Consider the following 17,462-nt stretch of genomic DNA (forward strand, 5'->3'; position numbering starts at 1 on the left):
AAATAACCCAAACTTTCCTACCGTCCTGAAGAAAGTCATTATTCCACTTCCTGAATGCTCTGAGGACTAGTATTTGAGGAAACTCTTTACTCTGAACCTTTGTTCCTAAGAACAGGCCAAACTAATAGTTTGAAACAGTTCTGGAATCTTTATTGCTTGTAACATTAAGCTTTTAGGAGTACAAGAAAGAATTCTGTAGAATTTTCTCAAATATAGAAAAAATATGAACAGCAAGGAAGGTGAGGCAATTTAAAAAATCCACCTTGTAAAATAGACATTTTTATGAGGTAGATCAATATATATTGATACAGAGAGGCCCAAGATATGTTAGGTAAAAAAACCCCTAGGTGTAAACTACTTGTAATATGATGCTGAATTAAAAAAAAATTACTGTGTGCATAGAAGAAAATGTGAACTAATAGAAAATAAATGAATAAATCTTACATCTGCTTACGTTATGCTCCCAGGGCACAGTTATGTTCTTATGTTATCTATTTGTTTTATGTTTGAATTTGAATTTTTTTTAATTTAAAATTTTTATCAGGAAGATATGACATCTTACAGTAGGAAACGGATCAATGGGTTATGTTGACCAATTTGCCCCTGTCACGTTTTGGTTATTAATAAACATACCAAAAATGTGGTTGAAAGCAGTTTTCCTAAAAAGATATGGGGAAAAAATTATACAGCAGGCCTACTTGCTTCCATTTCTGTACCTTCTTAAACCATTTGGGAGCCAGGTTCCATACCTTCTCTCAAGGTGCACTTGTAATTCTGAGCATTACCTTTCTTGAACAGAAGAAGGTTATTTCCATCTAAGACACTTGCACAGAAATATTAAGTTCTTCCTATATTTCATTTCCCATTCCCTTCTCCCCATTGGGCAGGATAAAGAGATGTCAGATGAAACATTCTCTTGAATTTAAAAGACCTGTTTGCCAGTCTGCAAAACTAGGATGAATGACTCGTTACAAATAAACAACATTCGCAAGATTAGGAAGCCTAAAAATTCACATCTGTCATCCTCCATGAGGCAATAAACTACCGTATTTCATCAGTTCTAAGACAACTTTATTGTAAGACACAGCATTATTTTATGCAGCACTAAGAAAGAAAAAAAACACTGCCAATTCATTTAGAGCATGCCATCAATCAAAAGATGCATCCCGATTTCAAAGATGTAAATATGAAAAAAATGTGCATCTTGGCATCCGTAAACTATGGTAATACTATGACTAAAAACCTGCAATCTTGTCCGACATGATCACTTGAAGTAGAGCACTTTTAACGGCTTCGGATGAACCCTGAATGTAATGGAAGAACACGTAAACATTTTCAGTAGCACACCTTCGGTTTATTGACCTATGTAAAAAAATAATAGGTCTTAAAAAGTCAGAACAGTAAAAGAATATGCAAAAGGGTATTTCTGTTTCTAGAAGGCTATACAAATATGCAAAAAGGAATAAGTTACTTTTTTTGCATGTCTTCTTTTTTGTTCCAAATTTTCCCTCAAACTTCATATTTAATGATACAAATGACTAAGGACCAGTTTAACAAATCATCTTTATGCATATATTACATGCTTTGGAATATAGATAGAAAATGTTCCAAAAAAGTTGTTCAGAAACTTCTCTATTCACAATATGAACACGAAACCTGTATAAAAGGGAGGGGGGAGGGAGCACCTTTTATGGAATATTGAAGCAGAGTGAAGATGACACAAAAGAACAATCTGGAATATGGAAATATTTGTTTGTTTGTTTGTTTTTAAAAAAAACACTATAATAAACCATAGCTAATTAGTTCTTCCAAGTAAAGTATGAGGTAGTTTTAGCCTCATAATTAAATCTACTGCAGCTTGGAGTTTTTTTGCTTTCGTCTCTTTAATGACTAATCTTGTTTTTGTCATTTGGTGACTTAGAACCCCCTGTGGAATCTGGACAATTTGCTTCCTTTTCTAATGTTCACCATTTTAAGGCACGCAATTCATCTAAAATGATGTGGCTTTTGTTTTTTTCATTTCATTTTGTTTCGGGTTCTTTCTGTATTACCTTAAAATACTTTTTCAAACTCTCAATTATAAAAACTTTCCATATCAGGTCTGCCATTTCAAACGGCAGCCAAATTGGAGAGTTACCAGCCCGAATAATAACCCATCAGGCCATTGGTGTACAAAGGAAAAAGGAGCCCAGTAATATTGTACCTTAGAAAATTCTCCAAGCAGAGTTTGTCAATTATTCAGTGGGCTGCTTCATGTTCCCCAATCTGCTACCATAAAGTTATATTACAGGATGCTACGGCACTAAGTCTTTCCAGAACCCATTTTACGGTGCTTATGAAAACCATCACTCTTTATAATCTGCTAAAATCCTTTACACTCATCCAGAACTTCATGAAAATCCAGCCTCTTTTCAAGTAATTTTCCAATACTGTCTCAATTGTCCACGGCCACGTAGAAATAGCATGTTATTCTTCACTGGCTCACAAATTCAAACTTTCTGAAGGTGAACAATGTCTAAGGAGCTCCTGGTTTCCCTTTTCTCTTCATTCCAAATTGTGCTCTGAAATTTCCTGTCCTTCTTCCCTACTGGAGACCCTGAACGCACTTGTCACAGTTTTGTGGTTTGCCTTCAAAACTTTTAGTCCCTTAAAAAAAGTGCTTGCTGTTGATACAGGCTGAGTCCTTTCTCGGCCACGGTTCTACCTTGCTCTGTTGGGTTAGTGCCCGGAGTTTGAAAGGCAAGTCGTTCAGGGACTCTGCACAGCCTCAGCGTGTGATTCACTTCTAGGGCAACTGAGTCCTCTCTTCGACCTTTGATGCCTTTAGCTTTCTACAGCCGAACAGCTTTCTGGGAAGACGAGCACATTCTGCAAGGCACACTAGTGTGAGAACGCAGTGCTTGGTCGAGAGATCCAACTGCAGTTCAGACTAATGTTCCAGGCTTTGAATCTTCATGCCAAAAGAGCCTCTGCTCCCTGCTCTCCAGGCTTTCTTCCAACCGGCTTCCATCTGTACTGTCCAGTTGACTGATCTCTGTGTACTGTCTATTAAAGGAAACCAGAGAAGTTATTATTTGTGGTCATTTTTATTATCGGAGTACAAAGATTACTCAAAGAATTGGTAGAAAGCACTGTCAAGTCAAAGGATAATGGTGTGTGTGTGTTCTTTCATTGTCCTGCTGGCGCACTGTCAAAAAGGTCCATGCAAGGTGCCCTGGATTCTCTAGAGAGACAGTCCTTTGTCTCACTCACATTTATCATTGATCAGGACCCAGACTGTGGTTAGTTACATGTTAACTCGAAGGTTTTTTTATGTCTGGAAGAAATACAAATAACTTCTCTCTAGTATAAAAAGATCATGGTTATAGCTTTATTGCCCCGTAGGCCATTGACTGGTTTTTAAATCTAATGTAGTAATCTCATGCCAGCATTTTATCTTTCAGTGTGTTGAATTTAGTCTTTTGAATACTCTTGGAAGCAGCTTTACCATTCTGTTAGTTCTCTCATTGATGAGTTAAATAAGGCTTTGACACAGGCCTATTTTCTCTTTGGGTGGGAGTCATATTTTGAACTTAAAAAAAAAGTCTACTTTTGACAGCCGCATTTTAAGTATTCTTCAAATTAAGGGAATCTACTAGATGCTTTCCTAAGGGACAAAGGAATATAGTTAGAGGAAGGCAGGGGCACTCAGGGACACATGTTACATCCCTGGGGTATATGGGTTGATTGTAAATTGGAAACAACACCCCATACAACAATCATAGGCATATTCGGAGGGGAGAGCCAGACGAAAGCATTCTATTACACAAGCCATTCTAAGAAGCAAAACCTCGTTCCTGCAAGAGTCATTTAGAATAGGTTAGATAGTTAGTAGGTTTCTTTTTATTTCAAATTTCTTTAGTAAAGATGATTAAAAAGTCACTGGAAGGAGAGCTTTGGAAATAAATAGTATGCGAAACCAGGTATTTAGTGTTTTCATCTAATATAAACACAAAGTCAGATTTCCATAGCTTCACACATCAGCCAGAGCAAGCAAAGTTGCTGCTACTACACAAGATGCAACACCCAGATCTGAAGGGCTATACTTACTACTGCTGGCTACACTTAGCAAAAGAGCACTTAAAACTGATCTCATTTCTGGAGTCGCAACCATTCTCCGGGACAGAAGCCCTTGGTTTTGCCTAGTGTAGGTCGAGTTAGATCGGGAAGAGGATGGGAAACGGAAAACAGGAAACGAAAGAAAAAAATTACTTGAAAAAAGTTTGCAGCGCAGAGCCAAGAATCTGAGCATATTATATACCAAGCAGCATAAGAGACTTTGGCATTTATAATTTTAGAAAGTTTATGCCACTGACAATTATACCGCACTACACTTGGAAACAAATTTTTATTGGTAAAAACGTGCAGCTTTCTGTAAATGTTAAGAGCCAGACCCTCTGGGGAAAAGGGTCTTGAAATAATGGGGACTTCATTTGTTTAAAAAAAATACTCAAATCTTTAACTTCAGGGCAGATCTAAAATTTTTCTTTTTATCTTTATCTTGAAACCTAATCTCTCTCTTATTTTGAAAATTATGTTTTCATCAAAAATAACACAATTTCATAGCAAATTTCTAAAACTTGATGGATGGCTGTTATTATACTTGCTTTGTTAGTAGGTCAAGTTAAATTGATCACTCTGAGGTATAATAAAAGAAAAAAATCCTTAATAGACTAATAGATGGGAATAAGCACACCCGTACCTTGCTGGGAGGGTCAATTGGCAAATCTTTCTGGAAAGCAAGGGCTTAAAAAAAATACACTTTTCAATTTAATCCATTAATTCTACTTATTGGAATGTAATCTAAGGCAGTAATCTGGAATTCAGACAAACGTTTTGCACAAAGAGGTCAACAGCAGCATTACAATAAAAAAGGAGAAAATCTAAAAACCATTCAAATTCAAAATAATGGGAACTGTTGAATAAAGTATGGTATATTTATTGAGTGGAATATCATGTTGATCACATAAAATAAGGCTTAAGGTATTTTTAAAAATATGGGAGCATGTCTAATGTTGCAAAATTAAGTAAAAAAAAAAAAAAACTGGGATGCAAAAGTTCCTAGACAATGAAAGATGTAAAATTGCACATAAGGTTATCATTACAACCAGGTTAAAAGTGGATTTGGGAAAATGGGGGGATGTGTCAAAATGCTAATAGCTACCATCCCTAGATGGTGGGATTATGGGTAAATGATTTCCTACTTATTTATCCCTTTATCATTTTCCTAATTTTCCACAATTAGCTCATATTATGTGCATGTGAGCATACACAATAGGGATCTTTAAATAGTTTCTAATTTCCTGTGGATTATCCCCCTCTGACATCAGACTCCATGTCAAGCCGTCTTGGGCTGGCTGAAATAGATAGGCACACTCGGTAAAAACAGATTTTCCTTAAAAATGTTTAGTACTTCCTGAGTCCAGTGAAAGTGGTGTCAAGGATCTTCAAACTGTCTTACGTGCTGGGCTTTTTCTATCATTTCTAACGCAGTCAACGAGAAAGAAAGTAAAAGGTATACAAAGGGGAAAACTATTTGCAAGTGAATTCTACAAAATGATGAAACCTGAATTGAAAAAGTGCAGCTCAAGTTTTGGGCCAAAGGTACTTTTGTTCTCGCTCCTAACTCATTTGCAAGCATTATTTACAGAAATCCAAGCTATCTGAAATCCCCTGAGGTATATTTTTGCTTAAATTCTATTTTGAGCACACTCTTTGTTGAGCTGAGACAATTGGCCTAATAGTTCAAGCCAAGAAAAACTCTTCTTGAACAGGGAGAAGAAAAATAAGACTTTGTTGGTTGACTACCTCCAATTCGCTTGTTACAGAGTACTTTATTAAGAAATTACAATTTCACTCATATGCGGAACTTAAGAAACAAAGTGGATAAACATAGGGGAAGGGAAAAAGAGAGAGAGAGAGAAATGCAAACCATAAGAAACTCTTAATTGTAGAGAACAAACTGAGGAATGATGGAGGAAGGTGGGGGGGGGATGGGCTAGTAGGTGATGGGGATTTGGAGGGTACTTGTGAAGAGCACTGGGTGTTGTATATAAGTGATGGATCACTGGTTTCTACTCCTGAAACCAATCTTACTGTATACACTGACTAACTAGAATTGAAATAAAAAAATTGAAGTAAAAAAGCAAAGAAATTAACCCCTCAAATTCATCAGGATAGACACTTTTATAAGTTATGGTCTGTGGCAGTCTCCCTATGGCCAAAGCAAGTTGACCTAGAGCAAAATTAAATAAAAACAAACAGAAAATGTTCTATTTCTTAGCACGATGGGTGTGAATTATATTCTGTGCAAAGTGATAGGGAGAAATGACCTCTTCAAACTTAATTCCTCCTACATATACAAACAAGTGAAAAACGTGAAATGTGGAGTTAGCAATCTTTTTTTAAAATCGCATTTTAACAAATCGTTCTTACGTATTTCCTCCAAATGTTTACAAAGGACCACGATTACAAACAGGACAGCTGGCTGTGTCTGTAGCTTCTTAGTGAACACAGGGTCAGACACAAAAAGGCAGCAAATGTTTGAAATCAAGCCCACCAACTGTTTATGAGGAATTTTGGTGCGAACAGCCTTTTCTGGAGTAGAGATATTTTTCCTCCAAGGTTCCAGAAGAATCTTAAATGGATATATCAGCAATACAGTTTAGAGTACTGCAATTAAAAAAACTCTTCAGGCACAGAATTTAACGTACAGAAGACAAGGAACAGAATCAAGTTGGAACAATATAGATTAGGAGTCAAGAAACCTTTTCTTAAAAGGCCAGATATTTTTGGCTTTGTTGGCCACTCAGGCTCTGTCACTAACTCCACTCTGCCTCACAGTGCAAAAACAGCCAGAGGTAGTATGTGCATGAATGAATGTGGCCGTTTTCCATAAAACTTTATTTACAAAAACCAGTGGCAGCTGGTTTTGGCCTGTAGGCTATAGTCTGATGATCCTTGTGCATTATAAAGTAAAACAGAATTCCTCAATTCTTTTGACCAGGAACAGGTTACCAGAATTTTGGAGCATTGGTTTCTCACCTGCCTGGGGAGGGCAAAGGATTATAGATGTTGCCATAGCAGCTGGTGTAGGAAGAATGTGCCGGGGTCTCGTATTCAGATAGCCCTATAGCTATCTGGGTCCTCCAGTTCCCAGAAGCATTTGTAGAAGATACTAGAAATAAAAATGGAAAGAGACAAAATTAGTGGGACTATTCAAAATGAAGACTGTTCAGGCCATTTAGATATACATTATAATCATCTATGTGCAGAGATCAAGAGCCAATGTTTATAATCAACAGAGTTCCTATTTCAATTTAGTCATTTATTGGCCATGTCTTTAGGCAAATAGTTTATTCTCTTTAAGTCCCGGTTTCTTCACCTGCACAGTGGGGGTAATCATGCAAATATATCCTGTATAGGGATGATACCATGATTAAATCAAGTTATATGTGAGAATGTTTAGCACTGTGCCTGGTATAGAATATGTACCCCCCAAAAATGATATTATTAATGAGACTAAAGTTAATTGAAAGGCATGCTATAAGAAATAACCTCAAAGACAAGGAGGACAAAAATTCTTCTATATGGAGAGGATCTCTCCATCCTCGCTATGGTGGCTGGATAGATAAGGCTTTATTTGTAAAGATAAGATGACCAGTTTGAGTTTCCTGGAGGCTTTTGGAGGAAAAGCACTCCACAGGTTGATCTGTTGGGACATGACTTGTTCCTTGACCCAAGGCAATACCAGCTTTTAGCAGGATCAATGCATACTTTTCACCTTAAACAAAAGTGTGCGGGTGAAGGGGTAGGGAGAGTAATTAGGACAGAAGGACATTAGTTCTACTGAACTGGAACAAGACAAGGGTATGATCTGGAGCAAAGCCCAGTGAATGTCTCACCCCAGGGCGTTGCTTTCCTCTCTAAAACCAGTCTTGCTTCATGCCGAGGATATGCAAGGTGACCACCATGTCAAGCTGATGGTCCAACACCAGCACCGCTCATGGAGCCTCCCAGCTCTGCTCCATTTCCTGCTCCTGGCAGCCACCTTCCTCCTCTTCTTTCTCAGACCCACAAAGCCCTTGTGACCAGCGTACTACAGATGCAAAACTTATCCGTAGCCCTGGATGCTGTGAAGTTTTGACTCAAAGATATAATCCTCTCTCTCCCTTTGAGTTTCCAAGAAAGTTTCATAACTCCGAGGCAGGGGGCTATGAGGCTTGGTGGTTGTGGTCAGAGCTGGGAGAGAATTCCCACTTGAGCACTTACCAGGTTTGGGGCTTTGGGCGGGGTCATTTCAATCTAAACCAGAACTGCCTCCACGGCAAGATGGGGATAATAAAAACATACGTGACAACAGCACTCATTATATAGAACTGTTGCGTGCATTAAATGGGAGAGTGAGCATGACGCACTGAGCATGTGGTGTGGCCCAGGGTAAGCTGCCAGGAGATGGTGGCTGTCAGTACTACTAAAACTGAGTCATTGGGGTGCCTGGGTGGCTCAGTGGTTGAGCATCTGCCTTCAGCTTAGGTCGTGATCCTGGGGTCTTGGGAGCGAATCCCACATAGGGCTCCCTGCATGGAGCCTGCTTCTCTCTCTGCCTATGTCTCTGCCTCTCTCTCTGTGTCTCTCATGAATAAATAAATAAAATCTTTAAAAATAAATAAATAAAACTGAGTCACCAAGAGAGTCTTTAGATGGCTGGAAGGGACTACAAAACCTGACTACTTTGGCATATAACAGGAAACTTTCCATGATGCATGCCTGTTGTATTATATTTCTTGTAGCTATAAAATGTAGACAGGAATGAGGAAGATTCCAAAAGGGAATTTTCTTGAGGAACTCTAATTCCAACCCTTTAGTTCTTTAAAATGTAATGCTTTTTGGTCTGTGGGGCCAAATCCTACAGCTCCCAGGCAGGCTCCTACTGGGTATAAATCAGTAAGCATTAACTCCATTCTTAACTTTGCTCCAGACACTGAGCCACCCTCCAGTAATGCCATGGTTTCTGAGGTACACCTGCTGCTCTCCAGCCTCACTGTTTAAAAAGGCAGGTGCTTTGATGACCATCCATCCATATGCACCTCAGCCCTCCTTGTTTGGTTCTTTCTTTCTAATGTTCTCCCCATGTTTTTCTGAGAGATTTTTGTGCAACTCCCTGAACCTTAGGGGAAGAAAGGCATTCTCTAGATCTGAGCCATAAATAACAAGGAATAATGACAGGAGCCTTTTTGTATGGTCAGTGTGGTAATAAATGGGAAAGCTCTAGCAGAAGTCCAAAGTCCTACACAGAGAGAAGAGACCTTAAACCCAAACAGAAATCTCCATGGAAATGCCTCTGGTCAACAAGCTTAGGAAACTTTTAAAGGCACAGTTTTCACAGACTACTGTGGAGTGATTCAGGAACCTGGTGCTATGTCTTACTAAGGGGTTATTCTGAGAGAGGGGGCAAGAACATGTGAGCTCAGGTTGCCACACAGTTCAAGAACACATTCAGTTCCAAGCTCTAAAATAGCTGAATTTGTATACATTCCTCTGGCTGCTAACTAGACTGAGCTCCTCAAGGCAAGAAGCTGGTTAACATTAGCTCTTCAGCACCCAGGATATGCCTGCTTGCTTGCTGAATAAATGCAACCAGAGGCAGATACTCCTCTTTCCCTTCACTTCTCTACTTAGAGTAGGTCACACAGCTAGGGGCAGGCAGTAGGTCCTCCATGGATTTTAGTGGACTGAGGGGCAAAAGTCACTGCATGAGGCAACATCTCTAGCCAAAATTATCTTTGAAAATCCCGGAAATCAACCCTAAGGTGAAGTATATATGATTACTGAGTTGAGTCAAGGCATGCGAAGCACGTAGAACAGTGCCAGGAACAGGGCTTACTAAATACTGCCTCCTAAAAGAACTATTAGGAGCCTCCCATAGCTACCTGCGCATTCAAAACAAATTGCCTTTAGATGATCAAGTTCCTGGTGGTGAACAGGGTGTATTAGGATGTTAGGATGTATAATCCTAATGTTTTCCGCTTGCCTGACAGATTTATTCTATTTTTTTTTTTAATACATCAAACATCAGGGCAGCCCCGGTGGCGCAGCGGTTTAGCGCCGCCTGCAGCCCAGGGCATGATCCTGGAGTCCCGAGATCAAGTCCCATGTCAGGCTCTCTGCATGGAGCCTGCTTCTCCCTCCGCCTGTGTCTCTGCCTCTCTCTCTCTCTCTCTCTCTGCATCTCTATGAATAAATAAATAAAATCTTAAAAAATTTTGAAAAAAAAATACATCAAACATCAGTGACTCAAACACTTTTATGAAATGTGGAGAACACACAATATTTGAAAGCCCCTCACACAGGGCAGCATACAGTAGGTACTCCATGAACGTTTGTTTGATTTGAATCTACAACTTGCTCCACTGGACTCCTGTAAACTGTGTTCTTTGGAAAGCTGAAAAGAAAAAGCTGTTTTTAAGTTGGAAATTCTTACTGTGTAGGCCCTACTGAATGGCTACTAGTGTCATGACTTTGGGTACTGGTCCCATAATCCCTCAGGGGAGTGGTTGGGGGGGAAGGTGGGCTGGGGGACATGAGGTAAATTTGATCCGAGAATCAGGTGCTTTCGCAGTATTCTTACCTGAAGAGTAGGAGGATGTTCGACTGCTGGGAGAGCAGGGTACTTGCAGCCCAGCAAACCCCAGGCATCTCTGCGATCCCCTGTCTGAGTCAAAGCTAGTCTGTGGGCTGTGCCCCTGATCCTTTTGCCCAGAGGCCCGCTGGTACCAGCCACGCAGGTGCTCTGCAACTAAGGCCTTGTGGATGTTTTTGGTGATGTGCTCCGACTTGGCAGCAGCCTTCCGGGGCAGCCGGAGAGTTGCATATGGGTTATGGGGCACCCGGTCGACCTCATCTTCATGAAAGGACCTGCTATAGTCCCTTTGGCGCTCGTATCCATAGTGTGCTGAGGCCCGATAGGAAGGATTGACACTGTACTGTCCCTCAGTGTCGTTCTCATAGACGTAGCCGCCACTGTAATACAGATCACACTCTGCATAGGGCGTGTATCCAGCAATATAGTAACTAGAAGAAGGTTGCTCCTGACTCTTTGTGTAGACGCCATTCCTCATACTATCCTTTTGTGCTAGGTTGGGCATGCTTCCTGAATTTGAAGTCGAAACGTTCTGTTTCTTGGACCTTCTCCGGCCCCTGGCACGAGTGTCCAGAGTCTGGGTGGTGTAATAGGGGCCAGCAACGGGCGTCACGCAGTAATACTCTGTGCTTGATTGGCTGGTGTAGGAAGACCCGTCATCCAGGATTTCTGTACTACTGCTTCTTTGGGATTTGGAGAGGGAGAAAAATGGCTTATCATTGTCCATCTCAGACAGCAGGTGGGACTGAGACTCAAGGCTTCCACTCCGCTGGCGGCAGTGTTGGGCTGAAGATTCGGGTCTGCGGGAGGAGCAAGGCAAATTTGTAACGGAGGAAGGAAAGAAAGACCAAAATTTTACAAATGAAGGATTTAATCACCCTTGACCTGCCATAAAACTCAAGGTATCCAAAGCTGACTGTACAAGAGAATCCATTTTTCACATAATCTATTGGTTCCCATACCGGTTTCACTGTCAGGGGCCAAACGAGAAAAGAACCAGGTTCTAACAACTGTGCAATCCATAGCCTTACTCAAGAGTAGGGAAAATACACTGATGATGCACAAGTTGCATCAAAGCTTTAAAAAAAAAAAAAAAGCCCAACTCATCTTTGGAGGTTCCTCTCTCCCAACAGGAGAGCAGGAGAGCAGGAGAGCAGGAGACAGACTAGGTGGAGGCAGCATCACATGCAGGAGAGCCTGGCTCTGACCCCCGATATACTCGGGTTGAGTCATGGCTCTGCCGTCCCCCAGCTATGCAAGCTTGGGTAAGACATTTAACTTCAGTCTTGCTTCCTCCTCTGTAAGGTGAGGAGGTAAAACAGGATCTGGGATCTACAGTTAGGCTCGTTGTGCAGACTGAATTATATCAGGTATAAAAAAAGAGCTAGCTAGCAAAACCCTCCCCAAACACTTCAAAATGTTGCTAGTGTCATTATCTTCGCCCTTACCACCAAATAACAAATGGTGATGTCTGGTTGGGAAAATTAAGGCACACAACCCCAAAAATCTCATATCTACCCAGCAAAGTATATTTTTAGGTATGTTTTCATTGCCAATGCAGTTGAACCATTAAGTAGAAAACACAGATTCGTAACGTAGTCCTGTTGGGTAAGGACCCTTAAAATGATGAAAACACACAACAAAGTAGAGTGAAACCTTGAAGCAAAAATCAACAGAGTTGAAGTAACTGGAAGGAAGCGCTCTTACTCCAAGTGGCTGCTGCTGTAGGCGTTGCGGGTAAGAACTGGGGTGGTGGGCATGCTCCGTCCACCCTGGGGCCGCCGATCCAGGGTTTTGTAAGGGCTGCTGTGTGTCGACAGCATTTCCCTGTGGGGGTAAAAAGAAGAATTTAGAAGGTGATGAGCCTCCCAGCATCTCTGGCAAACTTGTCATAAGCTGATTTGAAACTTACTGGAAACCAAAGGAAAAGACATAGGAGAAAACTGGGAAGGGTGTCTTTGTGGTTAAGTATCCTCGTATGACCTACATGAGTTTTAGGGGAAACACAAGTGATCTTGCTGACTCATAAATATGAAGGAAACATTTTTTTAAAAAATTTAAAAAGAGTATACTGAATAAAAGAGATTGAAAGCAACTAGAGCAGAGTTGGTAAAGCCTTATTCTATAAAGTTTAATAGTAAATATTTTTGGCTTTGCCGGCCAGATGGCCCTATCTTGACTGCTCTACTCTATCCCTAAAGTACAAAAGCAGTGTAGACAACATGTAAGTGAATGGGGGTGGCTGTGTACCAATAAAGCTTGACTGTGGCTATGAAAGTAAAATATCATATAATTTTTCACATCGCAAAATATTATTGCTTCTGATTTCACCTCCAACTATTTAAAAACATAAAACCCATTCTTAGCTCATGGGCCATAGGAAAATAAGTTGCACAATGGATTTGGCCAGTGGGCTACTGTTTGCAGGCCTGTGAGTTCTGCAAATCACTTTGTTGGCTACCCAGCACTTACCCAGTGAGTGAGAACACAATTTGAAGTTAATTTTTTAATTAAATGTGATTCTGATTACATTTTTACTTATTACAGAAGCATGTCAAGTCCCCTGCAGAAAATTTCGGAAGTGCAGATAAAAAAGAAAAATTTTAAAGTCTATAATCTGCAACCTCAGATACAAGCAGTCAACACTGAGTATTTTCAGATGTTTTTACTAAGCATATTTACTTATAAGCATTTATAGTTTTTAACAACAAAAGAATAAGATCTTACCCTATATTCTCTTTCAAAATTCATATTTAAAAAAACTATACCTAATGTTTTGTGTTGGTTAATACTCATCTACAATGTTATTTTAATGACAGCATAGCGTTTCATTATAAGGACTTATGATTTATTTAAGCAATCCACTAGTTGAGCATTTGAGTTATTTTCATTTTGTCACTATTGTAAACAATGCTATGATGAGCATCCTGTAGTTAATTAATTCAATAGGAAAAAGTCCTCTAAGTGAAATTGTTGGATCAAAGAGCAAACCCATCTTTAGCTATTAAGGAAGTAGGTATAATAATTTTTAAGATAATTATTTCCAGTTATAATTTTTCCTTCTGCTGCAATAGTTTTATTTTCCCAAATATAATAAATATACTTGTCCAGGGCTGTCCAATGATGGAAATGTGCTATATCTGTGCCAATATTACAGCCATTAGCTCACATGTGCCCATTAGCACTTGAAATGTGGCTAACATGATTGAGGAAATGAATTTTTAATTTTATTTACATTTAACTGACCTGGCTGGCACAGCTCTAGACACTTGGATTGCTATTGTTTAAGGCAACAGTTCTAAATCCTAATCTAACAACTGAAGCTGATATGTAATAAAAGTTGTCTTTGACAAATGAGGAATATAACAAAGTGCTAGTTGTATTTTTTGTAAGTGAAGAATTATTTAATCTAAATAATCTTCCTTTATTTTAAGGCTAATTTTTACCTTTGCTGAGATGAAATATGACATATTGGTAAAAATCACAATATAGGCTTTGGAGTCTGGCTACGTAGGTTCAAATCCCGATTCTAACATTCATATGAACCTAACAGGTTATTCAAGCTTTCTGGCCCTCAGTGTACTTATCTGTAAATGGTAACGACAGTTGTAGTTATCAGACTCCTAGGATTGTGGTACAGATTAAATTTGTCAATACATATTAAAGCACTTTGAATAGCGTCTGACATATAATTAGCATTCAATAAATGTTAACTTCATTTTATTATTATGACAAGGACTGTATTTTTTATATTTACATGTCATTTTTTTCATGAAATCACGGTATTGTTTATTTGAGCATTCTGATTACATAGAGCAAACATTTGGCAATCCTATCTTGGGTCCTTTTTTTTTTTTTTTTTTTTTTTTTTTTAAGTAGTATTGATCCATGCAGCCAAATTCTGAGAATCACTGGTCTGTCATCTTTTTAAGATCTGGTGTTATTGCTTGGATAACATTTACCTGAGACATTTGAGAAAAAAAGTCATATTATCTATTTTTTAAAAAGTCATATTATCTATTTTACAGATTAAAACTGAGTTGAAGTCTCATTTGAAAGATCAGAAGTCATTTCTGTCACTTGCACTGACAGAGTTGTTTTAAGAACAGTTTTCTGAGAGCATGGGTTATGAAATTGAACTTTGGGCATCATATCCAAATCCAGATTATAAATAATGCTCCTAGAACCTAACATAAATCCGACAGACTTTAAAATATAGGACACTGCTGAATGCTTTGAAAAGATCTCTTAGAAACACTTGCACTTGTCATCAACAACAAATAACAAGGGTTAGTTTCTATGCTTCGGTTTTACAAGATAACTCCTTCTGAAAGGAAAAATAGGATAATGCCAAAAAAAGTCAACCATTTTGGAGGAAAGGTGTCATGGCTGGGAGGCATCTGCCTTATTGATGATGTGACTTCTCACCTGGACTGCCTGGTATCCACAAACTGTTCATTGACGGATGACTTTCTGAAATGGATTCGTTCAATACCGAGAGATTTAGGGGGAAGAATTCTTGGAGAATGAGGTACTGAACTTGGTCGCTGCCCAGCAAGAGTGAAGGTGTCATTGGCTATAAAAAGTAAATGAATGAATGAATAAGTAGGTAGGTAAATAAATAAGTTAACAAATACTCTGCCAGCACTCCAAAAAACAAATCAAAAGAGCTGGGGAACAAAGTGCTTTACCAGAGATGATATTTTTAGAGGTATATTACTTTCAAGAAATTTATTTTTATATTTTATAGACTTAGAAAACACAAATTACTGGATACAGTTGACCCTTGAACAACACAGGTTTGAACTGTGTGGGTCCACTTATATACGATTTTTTTTTAATGAATTTTTAAAAATATAAATATAGTACACTAAATGCATTTTTTCCTCCTTATGATTTTTTTTAAAGACTTTATTTTTTATCTGAGAGAGAGAGAGACCACATAAGGGGGGGCATGAGAGGGGAAGAGGGAGAGATAGAAGCAGACTGTCTGCTGAGCAGGGAGCTCTGTGTGAGGCTGGATCCCAGGACCCTGGGATCACGACCTGAGCCAAAGGCAGACACTTATCTGATTGAGCCACTCAGGCACCCCTTCCTTATGATTTTCTAATAAGGAAAATTTTCTAATTTTCTTTTCTATAGCTTACTTGACAGTAAGAATACAGTGTACAATACATTTAACATGCAAATATGTATTAATTGATTAAGTTAAAGCTTCTGTCAGTAGTATGCTACTAGTTTAGTTCTGGGGGAATCAAAAGTTATACTCAGATTTGACTCTGGGGGATGTGGCCACCCCTAACTCCCACATTGTTTAAGGATGTGGGGCCTGAGCCAATTTTTTCCAGTTTAGTAGGTACCACTCTGAGCAAATAAGCTATAAATCACTCAGGTGGAATGGGTGCTACTATAGGTTTTCTAGAGTCACATTAAAAGAAAAGCCCCAGTGTGTAAAAGGCCAAAAGGAAGCTGGCCTGTAAAGTTGGCATGGATCACTTTTGTTCACCTTTCAAGTTGTCAGGCCTCTTTAGGTGACCAGAGACTCATCTTGTCACTGAACATGATATAACTGATTTATGCTGAACTTGGTCTGTCAAGTTCAGAGACTTGTTATGTCTCCTGCTGACATTTGCATTTTCAAAGAGGAAAAGGTAAGCATGACCCAACTTCAGCTCAAAGGAAGAATTTTGGAATGGTGGAGTTTCATGCACCATAAAACATGGCATGGGGTGGGGATGAGGGAGATAAAGCAGTATGGGTTAGTGGCTTCCCGGAATTTCTTAAATCATATTAGACAGACAGCTACTCTTCTGCTTAAGGACAAGGGATTACAAGGAAGTACTCTACCACTCAATATGAAATCCATTCCATCATGAAATGTGTTGAACAAACAAAGGCCATCACAACAGATAAGGTCTTCCTCTATGAAACCATTACAATGACATGTAACCCAATTTCTTCCTGAGGAAAACAAACTCCTAGCTATCCAGGGATAATCAAAGTCTACACTGTGTTTCCTGGTTTGAGATTAGACTCCAAATATGTAAGATGTCACCATTGGGAAAAGCTGAGTGAAAAACTCGTATTTATTTATGCAACTCCCTATGAATGTGTAATCACTTCAAGATAAAATGTTAAAAAAATCCTCCAGAGGGGCGCCTGGCTGGCTCAGTCAGGAGAGCATGCAACTGTTGATCTTAGGATCATGAGTTCAAGCCCCACATTGAGTGTGGACCTTACTTAAAACTAAAAAATAAGTAAGTAAAAAAAAATGCTACTAAAAAAAATTCTACAAAGCCTCACAAACCCTTACTGAGAGGCTGCTCAGTCATGTAATAGTATTCTGATTTCCTGAGGTCACGTGATTTGTATGGCGCTGTATTTGATGATGAGTTAACTTGGATGGAAGTTAATCATAATCTCCTTTCCCCAACCGTTCTGCATAAGCGTAAGTTAGTTCATTCTACTTTTCCCAAAAGAATAACACATAGGCACTACTTAAGGTAATTGTCTTAATATTTCAGAATATATAACATTTTGAAATGAAAAAGAAGAGCTACTTACAATCATCATAGGTGGTAGTGTCAGACAAGGAGCTGCTCTCTGAGGGGATTATGTCTTCTGTGAATAAAAATACGTGCCTTTAGAATAATGGGACATTTATACACCTACAGTGAGTTTAATACAGCAATTCTCAATGGAGTGCATCTTTATTTTTATTTAGTAAGTATTAACTAATTACAGTGCATTAAGAGTTATTAATGATTGTAACAATGGAATC

At 39.0% G+C, this 17,462-nt stretch overlaps 1 protein-coding gene across 3 annotated transcripts in view; it reads right to left on the reverse strand.

The window, feature by feature from the left end:
* Window positions 1-1,054: 1,054 nt before the first annotated feature.
* FRMD4B (FERM domain containing 4B) overlaps window positions 1,055-17,462 on the reverse strand; it is a 322,158-nt gene continuing 305,750 nt past the window's right edge. For all 3 annotated transcript variants that reach the window (XM_041764330.1, XM_041764328.1, XM_041764329.1), the window contains 6 exons: window positions 17,246-17,302; window positions 15,110-15,257; window positions 12,389-12,508; window positions 10,670-11,481; window positions 7,084-7,216; window positions 1,055-3,045 (listed from right to left, as the gene is read on the reverse strand). In XM_041764330.1, the coding sequence (XP_041620264.1) occupies window positions 2,925-3,045; window positions 7,084-7,216; window positions 10,670-11,481; window positions 12,389-12,508; window positions 15,110-15,257; window positions 17,246-17,302 (1,391 nt within the window). In that variant the 3' untranslated portion in view covers window positions 1,055-2,924. The remainder of the gene's footprint in view (window positions 3,046-7,083; window positions 7,217-10,669; window positions 11,482-12,388; window positions 12,509-15,109; window positions 15,258-17,245; window positions 17,303-17,462) is intronic.

The sequence above is a fragment of the Vulpes lagopus genome, chromosome 7 (assembly GCF_018345385.1).
Source record: "Vulpes lagopus strain Blue_001 chromosome 7, ASM1834538v1, whole genome shotgun sequence".
NCBI lineage: Eukaryota > Metazoa > Chordata > Mammalia > Carnivora > Canidae > Vulpes > Vulpes lagopus.